Source organism: Acomys russatus, chromosome 2, assembly GCF_903995435.1.
Source record: "Acomys russatus chromosome 2, mAcoRus1.1, whole genome shotgun sequence".
Taxonomy (NCBI): domain Eukaryota; kingdom Metazoa; phylum Chordata; class Mammalia; order Rodentia; family Muridae; genus Acomys; species Acomys russatus.
In genome coordinates this window covers 56,309,117-56,333,522 of record NC_067138.1, presented here as the reverse complement: position 1 = coordinate 56,333,522, position 24,406 = coordinate 56,309,117, and the positions used below count along the sequence as shown (strand labels likewise).

The window sequence follows — 24,406 nt, the reverse complement described above, 5'->3', positions numbered from 1 at the left end:
GCACTGTGGTTTTAAAGAGCACTGAGAGCAAAACTACATGGAGTGGGAAAACGACCTATGAAGATTTATGGGTGAGCCTACTAGGTGAGTAACAGCAGTAGCGTATGTCCTAAGGTGGGAGCACCCCAGCCAGATCACACTAGAATAGGTAAGGTGGCTCAAAACATAGGAACTGAATGAGAAGGCCAAGAGTACAGGTAATAAAGCTCCACGATCACTGCTTGCTTTCTCAGGCAGGAAGCAATCTAAGCAAAAGACTTTAAAGGATCCACACCTTGTGAACGATGAAACAATAACCAGTTGATTGACTGCTGAGATAAGGCAAGTCTTAGACTTGGAGATGGTGACACTGCAGGCAAACTACAACCAGATGCACATGAAGAACTTAAAGGTCCTTTCTGCTTAAAAACTAGCATTGCTATTGGGGGCTCACAATGGAGTCTCTGCAGAGTAAAGCAATCGGACTCTATAGTCTTTACTCTTGTGCTTCCTGGCTGGTAAGCTAACAGCTATACACTAGACTCTAGCCATATGCTGTTGCCTCATCACAGACCAAAGCAGCAAGGACAACTGATGGTGCACTAAAGCCTTCAACACCAAATTAAAATGAACTTCCTGACTTTATAAATGAGTTAACCTGAGTATTTCATTGTAGTTATGGAAGGCTAATTGGTTGGAACAAACACTAGCAGCAAAAATGAGTTTGGCTTTGGATGTTAAAATGAGGAGATACCCAGTTAGACATTCAAATGAAAATGCCACACAAATGACATTAAATAAAGAGGCAAGGAAGCTGGGTTGATGTGAGTTTGAGGCCAGCCTGGTCTACAAAGCAAGTCCAGAACAGCCAAGGCTACACAGAGAAATCCTGTCTTGGAGAAGAAAAGAAAAAGAAAAGAGGCAAGGAGCTTCAACTCCAGCTTTGAGGTTTATGCTTATTTATACTTAAAAATTCAGGAAAACATTAAAAGTAAAAGTCAGTTAGGCAAATATCTTAGAAGCCAAGTGAAGAGTTTCAAGTTCAAATGTGACTCATAGAATAGATTTAACAATGTAGAAATCTTGGGCAGCTTTGTCTGTAATTGACTGTGAAGATAAACTTACCACTAGGTATCCAAATTGAACAGCAACCCAGGAAAGCCTTATACTACTTTATAACATGCACAGTGTGGCTTGTACCAGCCACATCAGGCTGTTCAAAGCTACCTGCAACTCCAGCTCTTGAGGGATCCCTCCCACACCTGCACACAGGGGCAGGCACACACACAACAAGTATTTTTAATAATGCCTTAAACCTGCCAGGCGTGGTGGCACACACCTTTAATCCCAGCACTCAGGAGGCAGAAGCAGGCAGATGGCTGTGAGTTCAAGGCCAGCCTGGTCTACAAAGTGAGTCCAGGACAGCCAAGGCTACACAGAGAAACCCTGTCTCGAAAAACCAAACCAAACGCCTGAACCTTTAGACCTGCCTCCTAATTTATAATTTCAAAAGGATAGGTCAGGTTAATGGTAGCACCAAGAAAACTTAAAATAACAGGCTTAGTCTTTCCAGAAAGATGAAATATTGAGTGAATCCTTGCCAGGGGGAGGGGGTTTGGACTTGTAGGTAGGGCTAAAAACGCCTGACAAATAGATTTGAATGTAGACAGCATCTACTTTAGACACACAGCACTGAGCTTAGAGAGAAGCACACATGTTTTTTACCATTAACAAGTACAACTTTTAAAAACTGTATAGCAGTTTATACTTGAAAAATTCAAGTAGACAAAGACACTATTCTTTCAACTTCTGTGAATATTTTCCAAACAAGTTGAGGGCTAAATTTGAAAGATAATGTGAAGATGGACCTTGGATGACACAATGGGGAAAAGGAAGAGATACGTTACCACTGTAGAATACACACACATCCCACAGTGCCAATAGTGTCTACCAAGCGGGAGATGTGTTTCAATCAGCCACCCTGTTTTATAACTTTTATTTATCATGTATTAATCAACTTGGGAACTGCCTGGGATCTTGTGAAAGCCACACAACACGCTTTGAGGGCTTATTTTTTAATGAGGTTATGGAATACAATTAGTTAAAAAGACAAAATCTTGGTGGGGCTAATGGCACATGCCTTTAATCCCAGCGCTCGGGAGGCAGGCGGATTGCTGTGAGTTCGAGGCCAGCCTGGTCTACAAAGCAAGTCCAGGACAGCCAAGGCTACACAGAGAAACCCTGTCTTGAAAAACCAAAAAAGACAAAACCCTGTTTTCAGTGAGTGTATTACAAATGACATAGTGTGTTTAGTATTAGTGTAATGACTGGAAGTATGCTATTAAAATTCACAAGGGGCCAGAGAGCTAGCTCAGCAGTTAGGAATGCGTGCTGCTCTTGGCTCGTGCAGAGGACTAGAGGAGTGTGGTTCCCAGTCCCCATATGGGCAGCTCAACAACTAGCTGCCTTATGGCCTCAGACACATACACATATATAAATAAAGTCTTTTTTAAAAACTCAAAAGAATTCACTGAACAATACTGGGGGAGGGATTCTCTCATATTGCCCAGGATGGCCTTGAACCTCTAATCCTCCTGCCTCTACCTCCCAACTACCAAGATTATAAGTGTGTGGCTAGCACTTTCAGCATGCTCACTACTTTCTAAGCGTTGTTTGGAAACTATGTGTAGAAAGTGTGTTATGTTTATTCATTCATTCACTGTGATATTAATATTGAAATAGTTATTGTCACATTCATTCACTGTTAATGCTAAGTGTTCTGAAGACATTTATTTAATGCTTTATGTATATGTGTGTGCCTGAGTATACATGTGTGTAGTACTATGTGCATCCAGACCTTGGCGTTCAGATGAGCTGATGAGCTGTTGTGTGAGTGCTGGGAACCCGAGTCCTCTGCAAAAGCAGCCAGTACTCTTTAACAGTGGATCCGTTCTCCAGGCCCTATGTTAATTTTGTCAACTCAATAGTAGCTAGATCTTCTAAGTCTCAACAAGGCTTGTCTAGTCAGGATGGCCTGTGGGGGACTGAATCACCTTAATTATTTAGGAAGAGACAACCCGAGCGTGGGTGGCACTACCCACTTCAACTTTGTAAGAGAAAGCTGAACACTAGGCACTCACTGGTCTTCACTGTTACTTGTGGATGCAACTTCCTGCTGTTGCTGTGACTTCCCCAGAGTGATGGACTGCAACCTGGAATTGTGAGCTACAATCAACTTCTTCAACCCTAAACTGCTTCAACTAGAGCAACCAAGCACCCACGCTTTCCTATATCACATCATTCAAAAACATTAAAACTGGACTCAAAGGTAGAAGTTCCACAGCTGTTTTTAGAACTTGTTATGTAACATGCTGTTGTACAGCCAAGTTACAGAAGCAATTCTCCATCAGAACCTAGGTTTTGGAAACAGCATTTAAAGTGTAAATCTTACCAGAAGATTAACTTCATTGATTTCTAAAAATGCTTACATTTAAAAACACTGCTTTATTCAAATACTACCTATGTGCACAATTTGAAAACAGGCAGAATAGAAGTAAATGTTTTATTTTTCCAACTAAACTCCAGTGCTACAAGGGCAATAAAACAATGATACACTGGGAGAGGGGGGGTGCAGCAATAAACATTTGTTAAAAAGACTGATAGAATAAATAAAACTACCAAAAATAATAATAAAGGAAATCATATAAACCCATTCTGAAACCCCAAGAAAAGTCTTGAAATACAGAAATGCCCTCCTCCTCCACTACCTCACAGAAGTACTGTAGACTAACTGCTTAATTGTCCTGGGATTACATTCTAAATTATTAACTGGTTACAGCTTGGTTGTAGTGCACAATTAAAATCACACTAACTTCATCTGACATGTCATTCTACAGTTTTATTTACATAACCAGTGAAGGGCATGTTCTAGAATGCCAGCTTTAATCCCTTTCAAACATTAATATAAAGAAGCCAAATTGTAATGATACAGCAAAACGAGGCCACTGGTATTAATACAAGTAGCAAAGGTCCACATCCAGGTGGTAATGACATCACAGAAGTTTCCAAAACCAATTGTTGCTGCCTAAGAGTAGTTGCCACTGACGAAAGCTTGAAATAACCTGTATTCCCAGATGGGTACTGGCATTGCTGCATGTCACAGTTGGGACTTCCTGCAACAACTCAACAAGGAACAAGGCAGCCCAGAAATGCAAAAAGCGTGATTCATGAGACATCTGGAGGAGAGAAGGAGATTAGTGTAAAGCAAGGGGCAAAATGAAAACATACAAGCTAGTTCATTCCTAGCATCATCCCTAGATATTTCAGTTGCAATACTTCACTTCTATCTTAAACTAACCTTTCCTCTGCGTTTAAAAAAAAAAAAAAAAAAAAAAAAAAAAAAGTCAGCTCTTTTCTTAAATACGGAAACATGGTCTTTTCAGTTTATAGTTCAAAGGTCAAATACTTACAACTAGCAGGCTGTTCTCCATATCGCCGCATTATCTGGTCATGCGTAAACTTCACAAATGCATCATATTGTTCTACAAATAAAGGTATATGTCAATTATATGACTTGCAAAATATCCTATCTTATGTATCTAAAAATATAAAGCTATGTGAAAACACTTAAGACTTCACCCTTCCCATAGCTTGAATAGTAATTGTGAACAGCTCAAATCAGCATTTTCCACAGGAAACATAAAAATTTGGATTCACTGATACTGTGGCTCTTCTACATGGCTAGCTCTTCCCTGGGGCCGTGAAAGTGCGGTATGGGCTTCAGGAATGTTGATTTTCTTTACTGAAATTCTTTGGCTCACAGACAATACCATACCAATGTATAGAAAGAGTAGTTTTACCAGTGTAAAGAGACCTGTGGGAGATAATTCACTTTTTCTTTAATGATATAAAGTTTATTCATGAGCGTGGGAGCCAACAGGGATGAGGAGGGGGCAGCCAGAGAGAGAGAGAGACACAGCAAGACAGGGAGAGAGGTAGAGCAGTAACTCACTTCTCACAGGGAGGTTTTGTGTATGGTGGTTTGAGTAAGAATGGACCCCATAGGTTTATATATTTGAATACAAGTCACCAGGGAGGTGTGGCCTTATTGGAGAAGGTGTGTCATTGGGGGGGGTGGGGTGGAGGGGGACTTTGAGGGATAGCTGTCTGTTACTGCTTTGGCACATGCCTGCATGCCACTATGTCCCTGCCCCACTCCCCGTAATTAAATGCTTTCTCTTTTAAGAGTTGCCTTGGTCGTGGTGTCTCTTCACAGCAACAGAACTGTGACTAAAACACTGGATATTCTAAAATAAGCTCATTTGTTACCTGCAAGTTTTGTGTTCAGTATTTCTTCGTATTCTTCTCGAACTTTCTCTTCCCGTTCTTTCAACAAACGTTCACAGATCATGCCAACCTGCCTTAGAGTGAATAAGGGCTGTTCTTTTTTTAATGGTGAAGACGTGGCAGATGAAGTCCCTATGTGCAACATGAATAAAAGAGCCTGAATGAGGGTTTCAGTTACAACTTTCCCATGTCATTTTAAATTTATTACTTATGGTAAGCAGGTCCGACTACTAAGTCCATCAGAGGAAAAGCCTAAAGAGAAGTGGAGGAAACGCCAGCACAACCATTGCCAGGATGGAGCTGGCACTGCACTTTGTGTCTCCATTCCAGCACATGCCTGTGAGCAACAGTTAGTGCCTAATTTACAAAATTTGCTGCAAAAGAAATCCAACTATGGTCTAACGTTTTACTTTAGAGTAACATTGTTCTACCAGACAGACACTTATTTTATTGTTAGTGCTCACTGTTTATTTTAAAGCCATGTAAAGCCTCACAACCAGATTCTTCCACCATTTCAATATTCCTCATTTTCCAAACCCCTTAAATTTCCTATTAAAAGACAAGTATGTTTAAAAATGGGGAAAAAATGTGAATTATACCTTTAAAAAGAGTTGTTAGAGGGAAAATTCTGAAATACAGATACTTAGCCCTTATTGAAGGAGCATAATTGATTCTAAATTTTGAATAGTGACCATAATCCCCACTTTGTTAATATAATCACCTAAACTCAAAAACTGCAACAGAACCAGTTACCAAACTAAATCAAATGTAAACAGCCTCAATGCAGCATTTGTCAATTTCAATTTAGCAAAATTATTCCTTCTGTGTTTAAAAGTTTTTGGGAGAAAACTCTCTTAATAGTAACTGTTAATGTTAAGAGAGTGAGCACAGATCTCTATTAAAAACTTTATGATACAATAGAATACCAATGCATCTGTACAAGTTGACTCATGAACAAGATTTCAGAAGTGTTCATTTCTGTGACCTCTTCAAGGAGGGAGCTCTTACCAAGTTTGTTTCACTGAATTGTATACTTTTTTCTAAGAGTTTGTTTTTCATCAGTGATATCTGCTAGGACAGTCTGAAGAGAGAAAAGCTTCATCTGTATTTTATGGTCCCAAGTTCTGAAAAAATATTAATATTATAGCTACCAATATTACTAAATAGTGAGATACTCGAAGAAAAGTTTCCTCAAGCATTCGTCATCTATCATTTAAAGTACTTTGGTATTCTAAACACATTGTTGGTGTAAGGTCGTTGTGATAACCTTCCAGATAATGTGGGATTACAGTAGCTATCCACTCTATCGCGAGTCAAGGACTGCATACAAATATGGCACACTCATATGTTAACACTTGTTTCCTGATCTTTATCTACCTGCATTGACTCATCCCAATTTACCAGACTTCTTAGATCTGCCAGCCTATCCTAACTTATTTGATGTTCTACACCTTGTGAAGGCTGGAAATCAATTGACGTTCTAAGAAACTAATATTAGTAGAGAACTTAAGGATTATTATTGTAATTTTAGTAAGAATCATTCCCTCAATATACTTACCCCCCAAATTGCCAGTACTCTAATAGCATTAAATAATTTTCCTGTCAAATTTCAATTGATTACATCTTTGATTTTGTGTTTTTGTTCTGCTTTGAATTGTACCACGCTTTCCTATCACTATTAAGGAAAAACAAGTGCTACTGAAATAACAACTATTTTGAAAGAGTATTAATTAACTAAAGGTAAGATGGCTCTTTTTCAGTCAAGTAACTTCATTACTGAGTCATCCCTTTTCCACTATAAAAAAGGGAAATAAAAATGGGGGGGGGAGGGGGGACAGTCTCTTTAAAGAGAAAAGATGGGTTTAAAACTGATAGTTTTTAAAAATGGGAAAAACTCAGTTTTAGGAATCTAGCCCACTATGACAAATGTCTGAGAGCACAGGGCAGATATCTGTATAAGGTTGTATAAAAAAATTTTTTTGAGTACCACTGTCAGACCAATAATTTAGGAAATCCACAAAAGGGCAATGTTCAGACACTATTATCTAACAAAAAAGCATACAATGGGGCTGAAAAGATAGCATGACAGTTAAGGGCCCTTGCAGGTGCAGGGGACCTAGGTGTGGTTCCTAGCACCTACATGACAGAGCTTGTAACCATCTCTAACTCTAGTTTCAGAAGATCTGATGTCTTCTTTTGGCCTCTGTAAGTACCAGGCATACAAGTAGTAGATGTACATACAGACAGACAAAAACATAAAAATAAATTAAATTAGGTATTTTTAAAGCATTCAGTAAGCATTTATGATTTTTTTTAAAGATTTTTTTTTTAATTTTACATATGAGTGCTCTTTTTGCGTGTACACCTGCACACCAGAAGAGAGCATCAGATCCCAATATAGATGGTTGTGAGCCACCATGTGGTTGCTGGGAATTGAACTCAAGACCTCTGGATGAGCACACATTGCTCTTTACTGCTAAACCATCTCTCCAGCTCCCACTGGTAATTTTTTTTTAATGAAAGTTATACATCACTATACTTACAGTGTCCATTTCAAGAGTACTAAATAAAGGTGGCTATCTGTGGTTGGTGGCAATCCAGGTGGTAATTAATTTTAAAGAATAATTACTTAGCATAACTTTGGGGTGGCGGGGGCAGGTTTTGAGACAGGTTTCTCTGTGTCGCCTTGGCTGTCCTGGACTTGCTTTGTAAAGCAGGCTGGCCTTGAACTCAGAGATCCACCTACCTCTGCTGGGATTAAAGTCGTGCGCCTATGCCACCCAGTTTAGTTTAGCTTTTTTAATATTGGAGAAAAACGGGTACTTTAAGTCACTGCAGGTATTCTGCATTACAGTCCTCCCATCATTTCTCACATAACATTTCTTTCACGTATTAAGATTTCTTATTACCTGGTGACGCTGGTCCACTGATGAGAAACGCATGTGGCTGTGAATCAGAACTACAACCTGGGTCTGTCTGCTGAAAGCTAGCTTCTAAATGTCTTCTCTTCTGCATGCGTTTATACTCCTGTTTTATGTTGTACAGAATTTGTTCTAAAAGGAAAAACATAAAAATTTGTCAAGATCAAAATTTTCATGCTAAATTAAAAAAAAAAAAATCTGTCAACTTTCAAACAACAAAGAAAAATGTTTCCCTATGAGCCACTTCTCTAAGCACTAAGAGGTGCACTTTTTCAGAAGTAGTATATCCAACCCTCTTCTGGCCTCTTAATGCACAACAATGACATATACTCCCAGACACACATGCACACATGAAATGAAATAAATCTAAAACAGAACAGCAGGTAATTATCACCTGGAATCTAGCAATTCAACAAAGCCAAATCCTGTTAGTAAGAACTAAATTTAAGCATTTTACTAAAAAACAATAGTCAGGTAGTCTTACTAAACTTTCTTTACTCATTTTATTCATATATCCATTATATAAGGAATTACTTAAATTAACCAGTATTTCCAGTAACTAGAAAGGAAGACTATGTACATTCAACCGTAGGTCTAAAAATAACAAACTACAAGGGAATTAAAATCTCATCATGTGTAAAATTGGCATCATTAATTAATGAAGCACAATGAAACAAACAAAAAACCAAAAACAAACAAACAACAACAACAAAAAAAACAAACAAACATTCTTCTAACACTAACAACAAAGCATTCTGAATTCTGGGGAGAAAAGCCCCTATTAAAATAAATAATATAGCAAGGGGGCTTTTCAATACAGAAGAATCACTGTACTACAATGCAGTTATTTTTTTTTTAAATGCAGTTATTTTTAACAAAAGCCACTGAAACATAAAATTATATCCAGCATATCATTTTTGAGCCATTATGATTCACATTACCAAGATTTATAATTGAAACTGGGTACCAGTTGATATAATCAGAAAAGCCTACCTGAGGTTTCCACTGTCCTTGTTGCCCACCTCTACACACACACACACACACACACACACACACACACACACACACACACACACACACACACACACACACACACACACACACACTCTCTCTCTCTCTCTCTCTCTCTCTCTCTCTCTCTCTCTCTCTCTCTCTCTCTATCTCGTTTCTGAAGACAGGGTTTCTCTGTGTAGCCTTGGCTGTCCTAGAACTTACTCTGTAGACCAGACTGGCCTCGAACTCACAAAGATCTGCCTGCCTCTGCCTCCTAGAGTGCTGGGATTAAAGGTATGAGCTACCACTGCCTGGTTCCAGACTTTCTCATTAACTGCTTTAGCTCTATGTGAAACTAAATCCCATTATTAATTCCAATTGAAAGCAAAAGTAAAAGTGAAACTATTCAATAAATAAAAGATGCACAAAGTGAAGCATTCATTTCTACATTCAAGACTTATACACAATAACAATCCAACATTTAATATTGGTGCCTTTCTTTCTTTTTTCGTTTGGTTTTAACTGCTTAAACCTTTTCTCAGATGTTAACATTTGTTTATTATTGTCGATGGTCAATTTCAGTCTTTTTTCCACTTAAGTAAACAGTTGCCAGTATAAAATAAAATTACTGTCATGGTAGGGTTACCTTGATATGAATGGGTTTCCTAACATTCATCAGAGGCATCTAATAAAACTATGGAATATCCTGTTACAAACAAGGACAAGCACAGTAATCTTCATAAACAAAAACCAAAACAAACAAACAAAACCCAACCAACAACTCTTCTTACAACATTCTAAAAGGCTTTAAGTTAACGATATTTTGATCTCTACTCTTAGTGACAAATGTCAAACCACGGTAAAGCTTATTCACAGCCAGAAACTCCAAAATGTACTACACTAGCTTGGAGTAGCCTGACACTTATCAACCTTTGTAACTTTACACGCTAAATGATCACTACAAAGCCATTGTTCCTCAGACAATTAATTTCCTTTATCAGTGGTTCTCAACCTTTCTAACCCTTTAATATAGTTTATGTTGTGGTGACCCCAACCATAAAATTATTTCATTGCTACTTCATAACTGTAATTTTGCTACTGTCATGAATCATAATGCAAATACCTGGTATGCAGGATACCTGATATGCAACCCCCAAATGAGTTGAGAACCGTTGCGTCTAATTCTAAACTACTCTAAAATCAATGAAAGCCAAACTAAAATGTACCATAAAGAGAATGCTTAAAAGAAACCCAAGACTAAAATTCAGGCAACTATTTTGAGCCCCAACACCAACTGGTAGAGATATCACTAACAAGCTAAAGAACTTTAAGGTACAGTTAGGCCTGGTGGTGCAATACCTTTAACCCCAGCACTTCTGTGGAAAAGGCAGTCTACCTAGAGGGCTCCAGGATACACGCCAGCCAGTCTCAAAAGGCAAACAAATAAATAAATGAGGTATAGTTTTAAAATAATTTATCGATTTAAATATAAAACCACCAATTTCACTACTCTAAAAAGTTTACGTGTTTCTTTACATAAATACACCCCTCCCTATCTCTCTTCAATAAGCCAACACTCACATGCTATTATTACATTTGGCCTTCTGTATAAGTGAACTTCACAACCACAAACAGTGCTAACAGTTTTTAACTGAACCTGTACTGTAACAAGTACATTCTTCCTGTCATCCTTCCTGAGCAACACAGTAGAGTGACTTTTCACTCTACCCTGCACATCTACTAGACATGCTTGGAATTCGTGCACACTGCATCAATCAATTTTGTCCTATTATTGACTGGTGATAATTCATCTATCCACTTTCCTATTATTGGCCTTTCAAACTACGTCCAATAAACAATTAAATACAAGCTCTAGTCTGGCATTTTCACCTCTGCTGGGTATTACCTAGGAGTGGTATCAGATTACCTAATCGTAAGGCAAGTGTATGCCTAAAGTATTTTCTAGGGTCTCTTTACTTTTTCCCATTACTACCAGTTACTCCTAATCCTTGCCAACATTAGAGAGCTCAAGAATTCTTAACATCATTACCTGCACTGTTTTGCACATCTACTGTAATGCAACTAAGTCACCCTATACTGTGCCCTCAACTGCTCTAATACTGACAGCACACAATCAACAATGTGATGCCTCCAGTGATCTAACTTAGACAAAATCTAGGCAGCACAAGTCACCAACCACTAACTTGGTCTGACTTATTTCAGTAAACTTTTGAAACTGGTAATGTGATGTCCTCCCAAGTTTCCCACACCCAGTATTCTACCATCTACCTTACTTACTTGACTGACTCAAGTTTCCACTACACCAGCAGTATTAAGGCCTTCTATGTATCAGTAAAACCCTTAGCTACATATTCCTAAGCTACTCCTATCCAGTCACTTTTGTTAAACACAATATATTGAGCATTTTATCTCCATTGTGTTGCTAACACAATTTTCAGTCCATCTAATAAAAAACCAAAGTATCATTTGCGTTATCAGTTGTGTATTCCAGTTTTAATCATACAGCTGAACTGCAGGGGTCCTTTCAGAGTAAAACACTGTAATCTTCCTGACAAGCTGCATCCCAGTAGGTTATGCCCTCTTTATAAACTTTAAAGCCTGGATTACTGTTTTACCATAAAAAAGGGAAGATACCAGCAAAACCTAATTCTAGGTATTTTCATTCTAAAACCTAGTAAGCAACACTGAGAATAAAATTTGCTTCCTTACAAGATTATTGGTAGACCAACAATATAATATCCCTTTGGACGATTTTTTAAAAAGAAGCTAGGTGAGCAAAATGCCTTTTTAGTTTGTACTTATTTAAATTATACTAAGCACAACGAACAAGGTCACAAATAAGAGAACAAGGCAGAGACTTTAAAAAACTGAGGGGTTACATAGATGATCAGTGCTAAGAGCACGTGCTCTGGATGTATGATGACCTGGTCCAGGTGTACTCATGAAAAAGCATGTGCCTGTAAGGCCAGCACTGGGACAGGCATGAGGACCCACAGTCCACTGGCGGGCTGGCCGGGATGGAATGAGCTTTCACCCCACAAGAAATCCTAACTCCAGACAACGTCCTAGAGGGCGGAGATGCGGGGGAAGCAAGCGAGAACAACTAGGGCCTGTAAGTTCCAAAAGTCTACAATGTTCCAGATGCACTGAAGTTTTACATTTCCCTCAGGCATTACTAGTTCAAAAGGGCTCCATAGTTTCCAAAGTTTACATGTATGAGACTCTTTAATACTCCATTTCTTTCTTTAAACAAATTGTGTGTATGTACCCAGATCTGTATACACTATCATGCATATTTAGGGGTCTGAGGACAATTTGGCAAGTCTCTCCTTCCACCGTGAGTATTTTAGGATCATCAAATTCAGATCACCAGATATGGCAGCAAGCATACTTACACACATAGGCACCTCACCAGTCTATATGCCATTATTTCTCTATGGAGTATCTGAAAAATTAAATGTGCATCCAGCAGCATAATTAATAAAGGAATTTTGAAAAGTTTATAATTTCTAGAAAGGAACACAAATTATATCAAATACAGAAAATCTGCAGTAGCCATTAAGACTGACCACTAAGAAACTTTCAAATAAAGTAACAAATCTACAATTTAAAATTATACAGATAGTAGCATGTTGTTATAAATTCAAATACACACAACTAAGGGTTAATATAGAGACCCATCTCTGTAAAGCAGGTAGTTATTTTTCCAGGATCATCAACTTAGAAATTAAAACAGTTCTTTTTTTTTTTTTTTAAACATTTATTTGTTTATTATGCATGTATACAGTAGTCTGCCTGCATGGATGGGTGCCTGCATGCCGGAGACGGCAGCAGATCTCATTACAGATGGAGGTGTGCCAGCATGTGGTTGCTGGGAATTGAACTCTGAAAGAGCCGACTGCTGAGCCATCTCTCCAGCCCTTAACACAGTTCTTAATTTCTCCATTGAGGAGAACATGCAAGGCCAGCCTACATGGCTGCTCTACGTAGTGAGACCCAGGCCATGCAGTGATATGTACTGTAACCCTGTCTGAAAAATAATTAACTAATTAACTACACAATGGGACTTAAGAGTCCAAAAACCCTCAATCAGCAGGTGGATTCTCTTGCTAGCTAGTGAGTTCCAGTGCATGACACCAACAGGGATGTGTTAGCCCTATTGCTTTTGTTGTGTAGCTCTACTGCTTACAGCTATCTTCTCAAACAGCTTACAAGTTAGAAAAATATACAGGGTAATCTTAAATTTTAAAATAAAACAAAACAAAAATACCAACAGCAGTAAATAGGAGAAAGGGGAAGCTGAGCCAACAACTCAAAGTGGGGTGGGTGGAATGTGCACTACAGAGAACACACGGTTCCGTCTAATCTAGAAACAGGGGGTCTATCTCCCACAGTCATAAAGGCAGAGGGGAGAAGATTTTTTTTTTGAGGACAGGGGAAAAAAAAAAAAATCAAAGCTGAAATACAAATCCATTGCCTATCTTTCCTCTCTTGCTTCCTCTCAAGCTACAGAGAAAAATAGTGTCAACATTTACTAAGGGACAGTTCACAAACTAAAATCCTATTTGACTCTGGCATTTTGTTGTGTTTTGGTTTTGGTTTTCAAAACAGGGTTTCTCTGTATAGCCTTGGCTGTCCTGGACTCACTTTGCAGACCAGGCTGGCCTAGAACTCACAGATTGCTGCTTCCCAAGTTCTAGGATTAAAGGCGTGTGCCACCATTGCCCAGCAATAGTTTGTTTTTTAAAAATATGTGTGTGTATGCACGTGCCCATGTGTCAGTGTCCAGAGGCCGGAGGCGCCTCTGAGCTCTAATTACAGGTGGTTGTGAGCTGAAGTTCTCTGCAAGAGCAATAAGTACTTTTAACTGCTGAAGTCTCTCCAGTCCTGTATTTTCTTTTTTAAATAAATATGGCCATGTGGGTGGTGACACATGCCTTTAATGCCTGAACTCAAGAGGCAGAGGCAGGTGGATCTCTGAGTACAAGGCCAGCCTGGTCTACACAGAAAAATCCTGCCTCAAAAACAAAACCAAAATCAAATATGAATGTGTGGCCAATATTTCAAAGCTGCTTCTTTGATCTCTCCTAAGATAATCACTATGTGACTGATGGTAAACCAACCCTTTTTTCTACAGTGCCTGCTATGAAAGAAGAATGAAGAAGATACTGCTTGGAATTGACTGACCCTTTACTAGTCTATGAATGTTATTTATAAGCCAACAGATTTGGAGCTGGGAGATAATTCACTGGTTAAAGTACTAAAAGCTGGAGGTGGGGTGCATCCAGTGGCCCCCTTGTAATTCCACTGTAGAAGATGAAGACAAGAGAGGTGCAAGATGGCTAGCTCTGGATTCAACTTAACAGATCCTGCCTCAGTAACTAAGGTTAAGGATGGACATCTAGAGTCTCATCTAAGACATAAACAAACATGTGTACACACACACACGGAAAGTATTTATAAACAGATTTCACAAAAACTCTAGTCTCTGGCAGTAGGGTGTCCACTGGGAAGGCCTGATAATAAAAGGTCCAAATCCACACAGCTGGAATGAAGAGAAATAGTCTGAACTAAAGATAAAAATTAGTGAGTCATCTGTAAGTATAAATTTAAATCATGCAACTCCTTAGGGAGCTATTAGGTGAGATGGCCATGGAGCTGAAACTAGAACTAAAGAAATCCTAAATTAAATGATAGTACAGAAAGAGCAACCAAAGTAGTTATGAGGAAACCTAAACATGAACACTAAGAGCCATGAGTTCACTGCTGGCTGACCTGGAAGCTGCCTGAGGCACGATGAAAGCAGGCAGCTAAAAGCAGAACCTAGAAGAAATGATGCTTCAACTGAAGACTTGAAAATGGCAAAACCAAAGCAAGATCCACTTGAGAGGTCTATGGGTTGGGGTAGTAAAAAGGTTCTTTCGAAAGAGAATTCTTCCTCGACTTTTACTCATCATTTAATCCACAAAGATACTTTAAAAAATGAGACTTGGACAAAGTTGGTTTAAAAAAAGACCTCACATTTTTTTTTTCTGTAGAAAGGCAAGATTACTCATTGAAAGACATGACTACTAGATGGCATTTAAAAAGTCCAATTCAACTCTGTTCTGCCTAATCCTAGCACTAAGGTGGAAATGCTTTTGATCCACACCACCCTAAAGGCAGGTACCACTATCATGTACACATTTATGCAAATGAGTATTGTCCCTCCTGTCCAGTCCCCGGCCCCAACCTCCGCTGGACAGGGTTTCTCTGTGTAGCCTTGGCTGTCTTGGACTTGCTTAGTGGGCCAGGCTGGTCTTGAACTCAGGGATCTGCCTGCCTCTGCCTCCCTGAGTACTGGTATTACAGGTTGTGTACACGGCTTAAAAACAAGTTGTTCCTTCCGAAATGTCACAGTTAACACACACCTGACCCTGGGGCCCAATCTATACTTCTCTGTGCTGTATTGCTACACCAAGCCAATATACTACAAACACCTAAAGCTATAATAAATCACAACGAAGAAAGCTAATGTTTAAATCAGAATGCCAAAACAGCATATGCTGATATTTAAAATAAGGTATAATTTCATCTACTTTGACAACTCAAGCAACAATCACTATATGCAAAACAAATTATAAGAAACCTCATGCTATACTCAGATATTCACATAAGACATGGTTCTTTAGTCTCTAAACTGCCTCCTCTTAGGATAGGCATCTATGTTCAAAGGAGTGTTTTGTTGCTGTTTTAAAGTATTACTCTAAGCTAGTAGATAAGCACTGATGCACATCACAGTACCTGTCTCCAATAATGTACGTACTATTTCACACTAAGGCACTGAAGGATAGTACAGTCAACACCAGGTTACCCTATCCTACCATAGCAACTATTATCTATACTTCCAACTATACTATTTAGAAAAGTTCTTTTTTTTTAACATTTATTTTTATTAGTGTTTTGTCTATATGTCTATGTGAGGGTGTTAGATCCTGGAGTTACAGACAGTTAAGCTGTCATGTGGGTGCTGGGAATTGAACCTGGGTACTCTGGAAGAGCAGTCCGTGCTCTTAACTACTAAGTCATCTCTCCAGCCCTAGAAAAGTTCTTTTAGGCTATTATATTTCAGCACTAGGTAGTCTCTTAGGGACAGAGATAATACCATTTGAAAACTTCTATGTTTTAATCAACTGGTAAAGCAGCTTAACATTGTTCTTAGTACTCTCTTATTTTTGAAGCAGCGCCTCAATATGCACCCCAAACTCAGATGATCCTCCTGCCTCAACCTCCACAGTGCCACCACACCGGGCACTATCTCATTAAAAAAAAAAAAAAAAAAAGGCTGAGCAAGGTGGCCTTTAATCCCAGCATGGTTAGATATATAGTGAGTTCCAGGACAGTTTTGTAAAGACCCCGTCTCAATAAATAACCAAAAAAATGAATAAACAACAACCAACAGCTCTCCTAAACTCATCCCTAATCTGTCTTCATTGTATTTTCTGTGGTGCTAAGTAGTAACAAAAACAAATGCTAAAAAGCCAGTATACATATGTCAAGATGATCTCAGTATAGCGAGCAAATCTATAGTAATAGCAAAATTCCTTGAAATGAGACTATTTAAAATATTGTAATGTTAGCAGCCCATATTTCTCATCCAGTAAATGAGTAAATATTAAGAAGTAATAAATACCCTGGGGCTGGAGAAATGGCTCTGCAGTTAAGAGCACTTGCTGCTCACACAGAGGACTGAGGTTCCACGCTCAGCACCTACAGGATGAACTCACAAACATCCCTAACTCAGTTGTAGGGGACATGATGTCCTCTTCTAACTTCTAAGGACAGGTGTGTGGTGCTCATTCATAAATACTCAGACACATAAAATAAATATTTCTTTTAAAAAGCCTCAAGTGCCCAGAAACATTGTTTAAAACTTTCACTGCAATAGTTATTTCAATGCAATTGAATTACACTTTGCTCATAAAATATTGTAACGATAGGGTCGCACAATAGTCTAAAAAGAAAAACTAACGCAAAACTAAAAGGAAAATTGTGATTCCGTTGTTTCCTTGATTGCAACACTTCCAAGAAACCTAGGAAATGTCAACTGCAAATAAATTCAACATTTTAAAGCTTTGTAGTAAAACATTAACCAAGGGTACTAATAACTTTGAAGCTATTTTTAAAGTTGGTATCAGTCCCATTTTACCCATACTAGCCTTAAGATTTCAGGGACCTAGTTTAGAACATTAATGGTTCTCTCAGATATGTATAGAAAGTTGGGATATGCGGAGATAAACTAAGTTCTAGAACTGCTATGTTCAGCAATCACAGTATAGAGCGGCCATCTGCAGATGCCAGACATGTTCAAACAGGCCCTTTCTCCTTACCTTTTTAAAGCTGATAGTCTTATCAAGGACAAGAAATTTATCAGATGGTCACATATGCACAGAGAAAATTCTGTGGGTTAACAGTCCTGCACAGTATTAAGGCCAACAGTAAACATTGTTTAAACTCAAGGGCTACAAGGACCACGAAATTCTGATTAACTAATTCAGTTATAGGTACTTGAAAATACCCATTTCCAATACTGTTATCTAGTTTCGTGAACCAACTCTGCAAGGAGCCCTAACTCTATTCTTACTATCATTTTGTATTTTTAATGTTTCGTTTCAAATAGTAAAATATATAGTCAAAACAACACTTTGACTGAATCTATTTTCTTTTACATTTTCATTTATCATTATTTTTCGCATATTTGTACATTTGCTCATACAACTACAGTTAAAAACACTTGCCACAGTGCACATGTGAATGCCAAAGGACTTTTTGGATTTGTTTTCTCTTTTGACCATATAGTTCTCAGTGATCAAACTCAAGGGTCCTCAGGCTTGGCAGCAAGCACTATTATTGGCTGAACCATCTCACCAGCTCCGAATCTCTCATTTTCAATCTTTCAAAAGTGTTGCTACCCCCTTTTCCCTGGCCTATCTTAACAGTAAGAAAAACATACCCAGGTAACAAAAGAACAAAGCCATTCAAAAGCTCAAGACCTTTTCTGTAGCAACTCTGGCTGCTAGCAGGATCTCTACATAAAGTCAGTTTAAGTCTCTGTACTCAAGTTGGGCTTCAGGTTTGAGGGTTTGTTTGTTTCCTACCTTTAAAAAAAGGTTAAAATGAATACAAATGCACTGTACTATTCTATAATGGCCATAAACCTAAGGCTCTTTCTTTCTTTCTTTTTAAGCACTCTATCACTAAGCCAACATACCAATCCCAACTTATCAGGATTCTTAAATGCACAATTTAAGAATATGAATTAAATGGAATTACACACTCCTAAATATCAAGTTTACAATCCATAGTACAAAGGACACTACTAAGAGCATTTATTTGTCAAATCCACTGAGAAACCAGAAGTGATTTAACAGCTGTCTAAATAATCAAAATACTAAAAGACACTTCTGGCTCAATAAAAAGACATCTGAAGTTAGATAGTGCCTTCTCCAACAGGCATTTCATTTGTTTGCCTAGAGCCATTTATATTTCCTTTAAGCCAGCTGGTGTGTCCATTTGGAGGCATGTATCAATGCCTAGTGAATAATCTATTCCCCATTCACAAGCTGTAGTTTCCATTTTTAATGGAAAGTTTCCAAGAAATACAATGAGTTCTTACAATGGAATTTAACTCTTCATCCAACTCAATTCCTAAAACAAACTACAGCAATGGCACCAAGCAAGCTATAAACAATGAACACATTAATGTTAACTAGCCAACTCACAACAATATCGACATCCACAGAAGGCCATTCACCAGACCACTGATTCAAATGTGTACTTACAAAAGCAATGTGCTAGATATGACCAAAAGTACTGACATCTCTTACAGTGTTGTATAGTATTTTGGCCTTACTAAAACATCTTTCTTAGGAATGCCATGACAATCTTTGGGTTACACAATAATACAGATATTTAAAATAGCTTAGGTTGCCAAATAAAAAGGCCGGGGCCAGAATGGGATACAGCCCTTGAGCTGCTGCTGGTCAGTGGTGTCCTAGAGACCTCCAAAATACTGTCAGTTACCCTCCACTGATGAGGATGCCACCACACTGTGGTCACAGCACATCGAACAAGCCGGTACTGACCCAGAAGCTCCCCTCTACTAGCTAGTTTTCACAGTCCCAGAAGATGTCTTGCAGGCTACTATGAGAGAAAGTCATCCAACATCCTTACCCAACTGTGAGGCCCCTGAGCTACAAAAAATGATCAGTATGCTATAACAAGCCCTGTAATAGTAGCACCAGTACCAACCGCAGGGGGAAGTGTCCTGCTTTTCTGGTTGGGTTCATGATTTCCATGTGCTCCAAGGCAGAAATACATGCTTGACATTGTAAACCTAGCCAACAACCCATACTTGGAGAACCCATGAGCTCTGTATTTTGTGAAATGGACATGGTATCAAACTGCCCTCTCAATTTGTATCTCTCTTCCTATCAATTAGTGAAGCTCTCAGACCTCATCAGAGAAGTGTCTTTGTAAAGTTCACAGTTAACACTAAAACAACTGGGTCCACGTGCAGAGCTCAGCTATAAACAAAGGATCTGTATCATACCTCCTCCCACTCATACTCAGGGACCATCTTGGAACAGGAAGCAGAAAAAGCGAAAGAGCCAGATGTCAGGGAAGACCAGTCTTCTGGCCATGACAGGACTGAGGCACTCGTGAATTTATAGCAATAGTGGTTGCCTGTCCAGGATGTGCATAAGATCAAGTCAGTCAACATTTATACATAAGACCCCACCCTTAGCTGAGACCTATTAACAATTGGTGGCATCTGGGGAAGACAGTCAATTTTCTTTAAGCTCTTAGTAGCTCAGCTGTGCTCCAATGGATGACCCCAAATTTATGAGTGTATATACAGGCAACACAAATTAGGACTTAATAGGCTATTTTAAGAGAGAGGAAGAGAAAGAGGGGTAAGGGGTGGGTGAGAATGAAACTGGGAAGAAGGGCAGGGGGTGGGGTGGATCTAGGAAGAGCTAGATGTTTGATCAAAATATATTTCATGTATGAATTGTATTACATTTTCAAGTACTTAGGAAAAATACATTCTTAAAATCTTATTTAAGTCAGGGTTAATACCAGCACTTGGGAAACAAAGACAGGCAAAGCACTGGGAGTCCCTGGCTAGCCAGGGCTATGTGCTGAGACCCTTGCGCCACCCCACCCCCTCTATGACACACAACCTCTTTAAAAAACAAAACTGTTTTTTCCATTAACTTCCCAGGGTTAAGTACTCAATACATTCATTTTCCAACTTCATTTAAATGCTTCTCTCTTCCAAGCCACCCTCACTAATCATCCACCATCCTTTTACACACTAAAAAGTATTTTAAAGCATTACTGAATTACAATCCTAGACCAGACCAGAGTGCACACACTTCCCGCCCCCCTCAAGTTGTTGCTTTTCAAGGAACTGACATTTGAACTTCTGATTTTTCAATATCGTGAAATAATCATTTTTATTCTCTCCCAGACATTTAAAAATGTTGCTAAAAACCATCCTTACCTCCCAGATACGACCATAATTTGTCAAACCTATCTTAGAGTGCAGTTCTAAAATAGTAACTCAGGTTCACCAAAAATCTTGTTTGAGATATGATGTATGAAAAGGACTGTTAGTTAACATAACAGTTTCAAGTCTTGAGAGTAAGAAAGCAAGCTAGGCTTCCTTCAACTAGCCCTCTTCTACTATTAAAGTGCTAGCTAGTATTAAGTTGCAAGTTTGAAAAATATTAAATGAGTAGTCATGAAATCAAAGTTTGGAATCACCTTCCCAGCATGTCTGATATAACAGTCAGGGTTTAAAACAGTGCTGGAGCTCCTGAGGCCACTAACACGCCACACCAAGACTTCAACAGCTAAAAGACAGCAATGGTAAAAGACAAACTACCCAGCACATGCTAAACTTCCACTTCTGTAGTTTTAATCTAAAAAGTTCAACCACACCTTTGCAGTGTCGTTAAAAATTATAGTAAGTGTGTACATTTTAGTAAACTGGAATGTCAGCAGTCTTCCCTCATTTTTCAAGAAACCAAATCTTCTACATTTAACATTCAAATTGACTGAAATACCCACTCCATACTTGACAAATTCTATATTACCATGTGACTTTTAGGTTTCAATATGTGATCAAATTGTATCAGCAGGCTTAAAGACTAGCAATAGTTCTAGTTATTTTACTGATGTACTCTACCTAATTGAAATTTGAGACGAGGAGCAAAGTGTATTTATTAACCACTGCTACAAATATACAGCAATGACAAGACAAATTCATCATCATGGTTTCTGAAGAAGTTCCCTGTAAGGAAAGGAAGGTGTGATAGTTCCCTGCTGTTTAATGTATGTGTTCAAGATTATCTTAATTGCATAGGGATATATTTTAACTCACAAACCTAACACTAGCTCCAATGAAATTTATTGCTGGTTACAGCTATTTTGAAATGGCCTCATTAATCGTTTGGACACCATTTCAATGTTCAAAGATAGCATTTCATTAAAGACAATTAAAAATGTCTGCCCCAAGGAATTTATTCTTCACTTTGTTCTCTTGTTTTTCAGTTATGTCTAAACCAGTGGTTCCCAGCCTTCCTAATGCTACCACCCTCGCGTGTTGTGGTAACCCCTAACCATAAAATACTGATGCAACTTCCTAACTGTACTTGTATTGTTATGGATTGTAATGTAAATATCCGATATGCCAACCCCAAGGGCGTCCAGTCCCATGGGTTAAGAACCACTGGACTAAACTACTCAATCATGAATGCCTTTGTGTGTAGAAAAGGGAGAGGGGGAGGCTTAGGAACAGTCATTAAATGTTTGCAATTCCTATGAAAACTGCCTGCAACTTCTAAAAATAGTATTGTCCTAAGTTATATCAATATTTAATAACAAGAATAGGTAACTGAGGTCTCACCATGGATTTAAGTATGGATATTTAAATGTGACATTAAGAGAAAAGAAAACAAAACAACTTGGTACAGTCAATTGCATATGGAAGTTACCAAATACAGAACTCTACAGTTCTCATCTTTTAAAAGTGAGTTACTGAGAAAAAACTGTAATCAAGTTAAACCTCTGCATGACACACACAAAGGAAACAGATTTACACTTCAGGTCCACAAAAGTCTACCTTACGACTGTGCCAGAAGCACACAAAAATTTCAAACTGCCGAGGGGAAAATACCCCTAGGTACACACTTAATGTACAAAAGCAACCAATGGTACACCTGGTAGTCACTTTCAGAAAATGTTTCAAGACTTCAAGTTTGAAGTCCATTGGAATCTTGGTTTATTCGTTACTCTCGAGGCTGGAGTGTTTTCTCCCAACATATTCCGTTGGGACAACTAAAGCAATTAAAAATAAAGAAACTGGTCAGTCCCAATTTGAAATACAAGTTCCTTTTCATTAAAAGTTCAAGATTTCTTAAGGACTAGACACATGGTGAGATCACATTACAGTACTCGGGAAGAACATTTGCTTTGTTGTTGACCCTGCTAGGGAAACAGGTCTTGACTCAGCCAAAGTGGCGTTCTTGTGGGTGATTAATGACAGGCCTACAACTCGCCCCAGTGACATCCATCCCCCTCCAAGCCCCACCCCTTCCATACTAGAAGCAGCCAAGTCTAAAATGGAGGAGGGGCTGCCTCCTCGCCTCAAACCACTCAGTCACCGAGTTAATAGCTGCAACCAATCGACTCAGCCCGAGAGGCCGGGAGACTCGGGTGAAATGTGACCCTTCTCTCGCCCGACTTATGAATAATATCGCCCTCTCAGATCATTTCCGCCGGCTCTCTACATAAGGAAACAATTGCGGCCATCCTAACCCCCAAACGATCTTCCTGACAATGAGCTACCCCACAATGCCGGCCGACAACCGCCCGTATCCCAACCCAACCTGTCGACACCGCCCCCACCTTGGTCCAGGCCCTTCCTTCCCTTTGTGTCCGCACCCCGGCGCCCACCCCCGGGCAGCCCACCCCCGCAGGCCCACCTGTGGTGAGGCGGGAGGAGACGTCGCCGAAAGGGGAAGGCTCCATCCGGAGATACTTCTGCGGCGAGGCGGCCGCGGTTGAGGCGGCCGCGGCGGCGGTGGCGGCGGCGGGGGAGGCGGCGGCCGAAGCCGGTGCCGACAAAGGCGCGCACCGCCTCCGCTTCGGCGACGCCGGGCTCAGCAGCGGGTCGAAATCCAGAGTCCTTTTCAGAGTGGCTCCGCACGCCATGGCTGCGGGCAGCCGAGGCCCGACTCGGGCGGGGCCGGGGAGGACGGCGACAGGCGGTGGGCCCTCCGAAGTGCCCGGTGGGTGTGGGGCCTGGGACAGCGGAGCCGCGGCTGGGCAGACGGGCGGAGGCGCGAGGGTCGCGCCGCCGGCTCGGGGCCGCTCCCGAGAGGCCGGGCCGCCCCCGCCGTGCGCACGGGCGGAGGTGCGCGCCGAGGTTCCTGCGCGGAGACCGGCTCCCTTCGGAAGTGGACTCGGCTCAGGGGCGCGACCGAAACGCGATCTCCACACGCCGGTGCGGGCGGAAGCTCGTGAGCGGCGGCAACGCGGCGGGGGGGGAGCCTGTGAGGTAGCTGCGGCCGCGGAGACCTGGGCAATGCACTCGACCCTCTCTCTTCTCCCCCACACCAACTCTGCCACCCGCCGCCGGCCCCAATATGGCGTCAATAACAACGCCGCCGATTCAAATCCTGCGGCCCCAGGGCGCCTGCGCGCGCGCGAGGAGGGTGGGGGGGGCGGATCTACCCGAGTGCATTCTGGGATTTGTGGGATTCCGCTGAGGGCAGGAATCCGCCTGAAAGGCAGTTACCCAGAAGTCGCAGAAACTACGACTCCCGTCATCCTAGGCGCGCGATCCCAAGTTCCGGGTTGGAATTTAAATACCCCCTCACAAGTAAGAAAGTAGAGGAAAAAAAGATGTAGGGAAGAGAGAAAGGAGATCCTCTGAGACAGTGGGAAAGAGGAAGCGAACCCATAGGAAAAGCAAGCTAAGCAATTCGAGACCCTATTAAGACGCGGCGTAGTGACATAACCGGGAAATAGCAGAGAGCCGATCTAATAGTCGGAGAGAGATTTACTTAGCCATCAAGAGCACCAAAAACCAAACC

General features: G+C 40.2%; 1 protein-coding gene across 1 annotated transcript; it reads right to left on the bottom strand.

The window, feature by feature from the left end:
• Window positions 1-3,594: 3,594 nt before the first annotated feature.
• On the bottom strand, window positions 3,595-23,636 carry Akirin2 (akirin 2). The gene is made up of 5 exons (XM_051161422.1): window positions 23,294-23,636; window positions 8,235-8,378; window positions 5,308-5,457; window positions 4,449-4,520; window positions 3,595-4,214 (listed from the first exon to the last, which is right to left on the bottom strand). Exons 1-5 carry the CDS (start codon window positions 23,520-23,522, stop codon window positions 4,204-4,206), a joined length of 606 nt encoding a protein of 201 aa, XP_051017379.1. The 5' UTR covers window positions 23,523-23,636; the 3' UTR covers window positions 3,595-4,203.
• Between the last annotated feature and the right edge of the window lie 770 nt (window positions 23,637-24,406).

Excerpts from the sequence above, each read along its gene's own strand:
- Akirin2 (XM_051161422.1), bottom strand. The coding sequence starts at position 23,522 with ATGGCGTGCGGAGCCACTCTGAAAAGGACTCTGGATTTCGACCCGCTG. Across the intron at positions 8,379-23,293 it reads CTCCTCCCGCCTCACCACAG|AACAAATTCTGTACAACATA; the intron begins GTGGGCCTGCGG and ends TTTTCCTTTTAG. Across the intron at positions 5,458-8,234 it reads CAGTGGACCAGCGTCACCAG|GGACTTCATCTGCCACGTCT; the intron begins GTAATAAGAAAT and ends TGTTGCACATAG.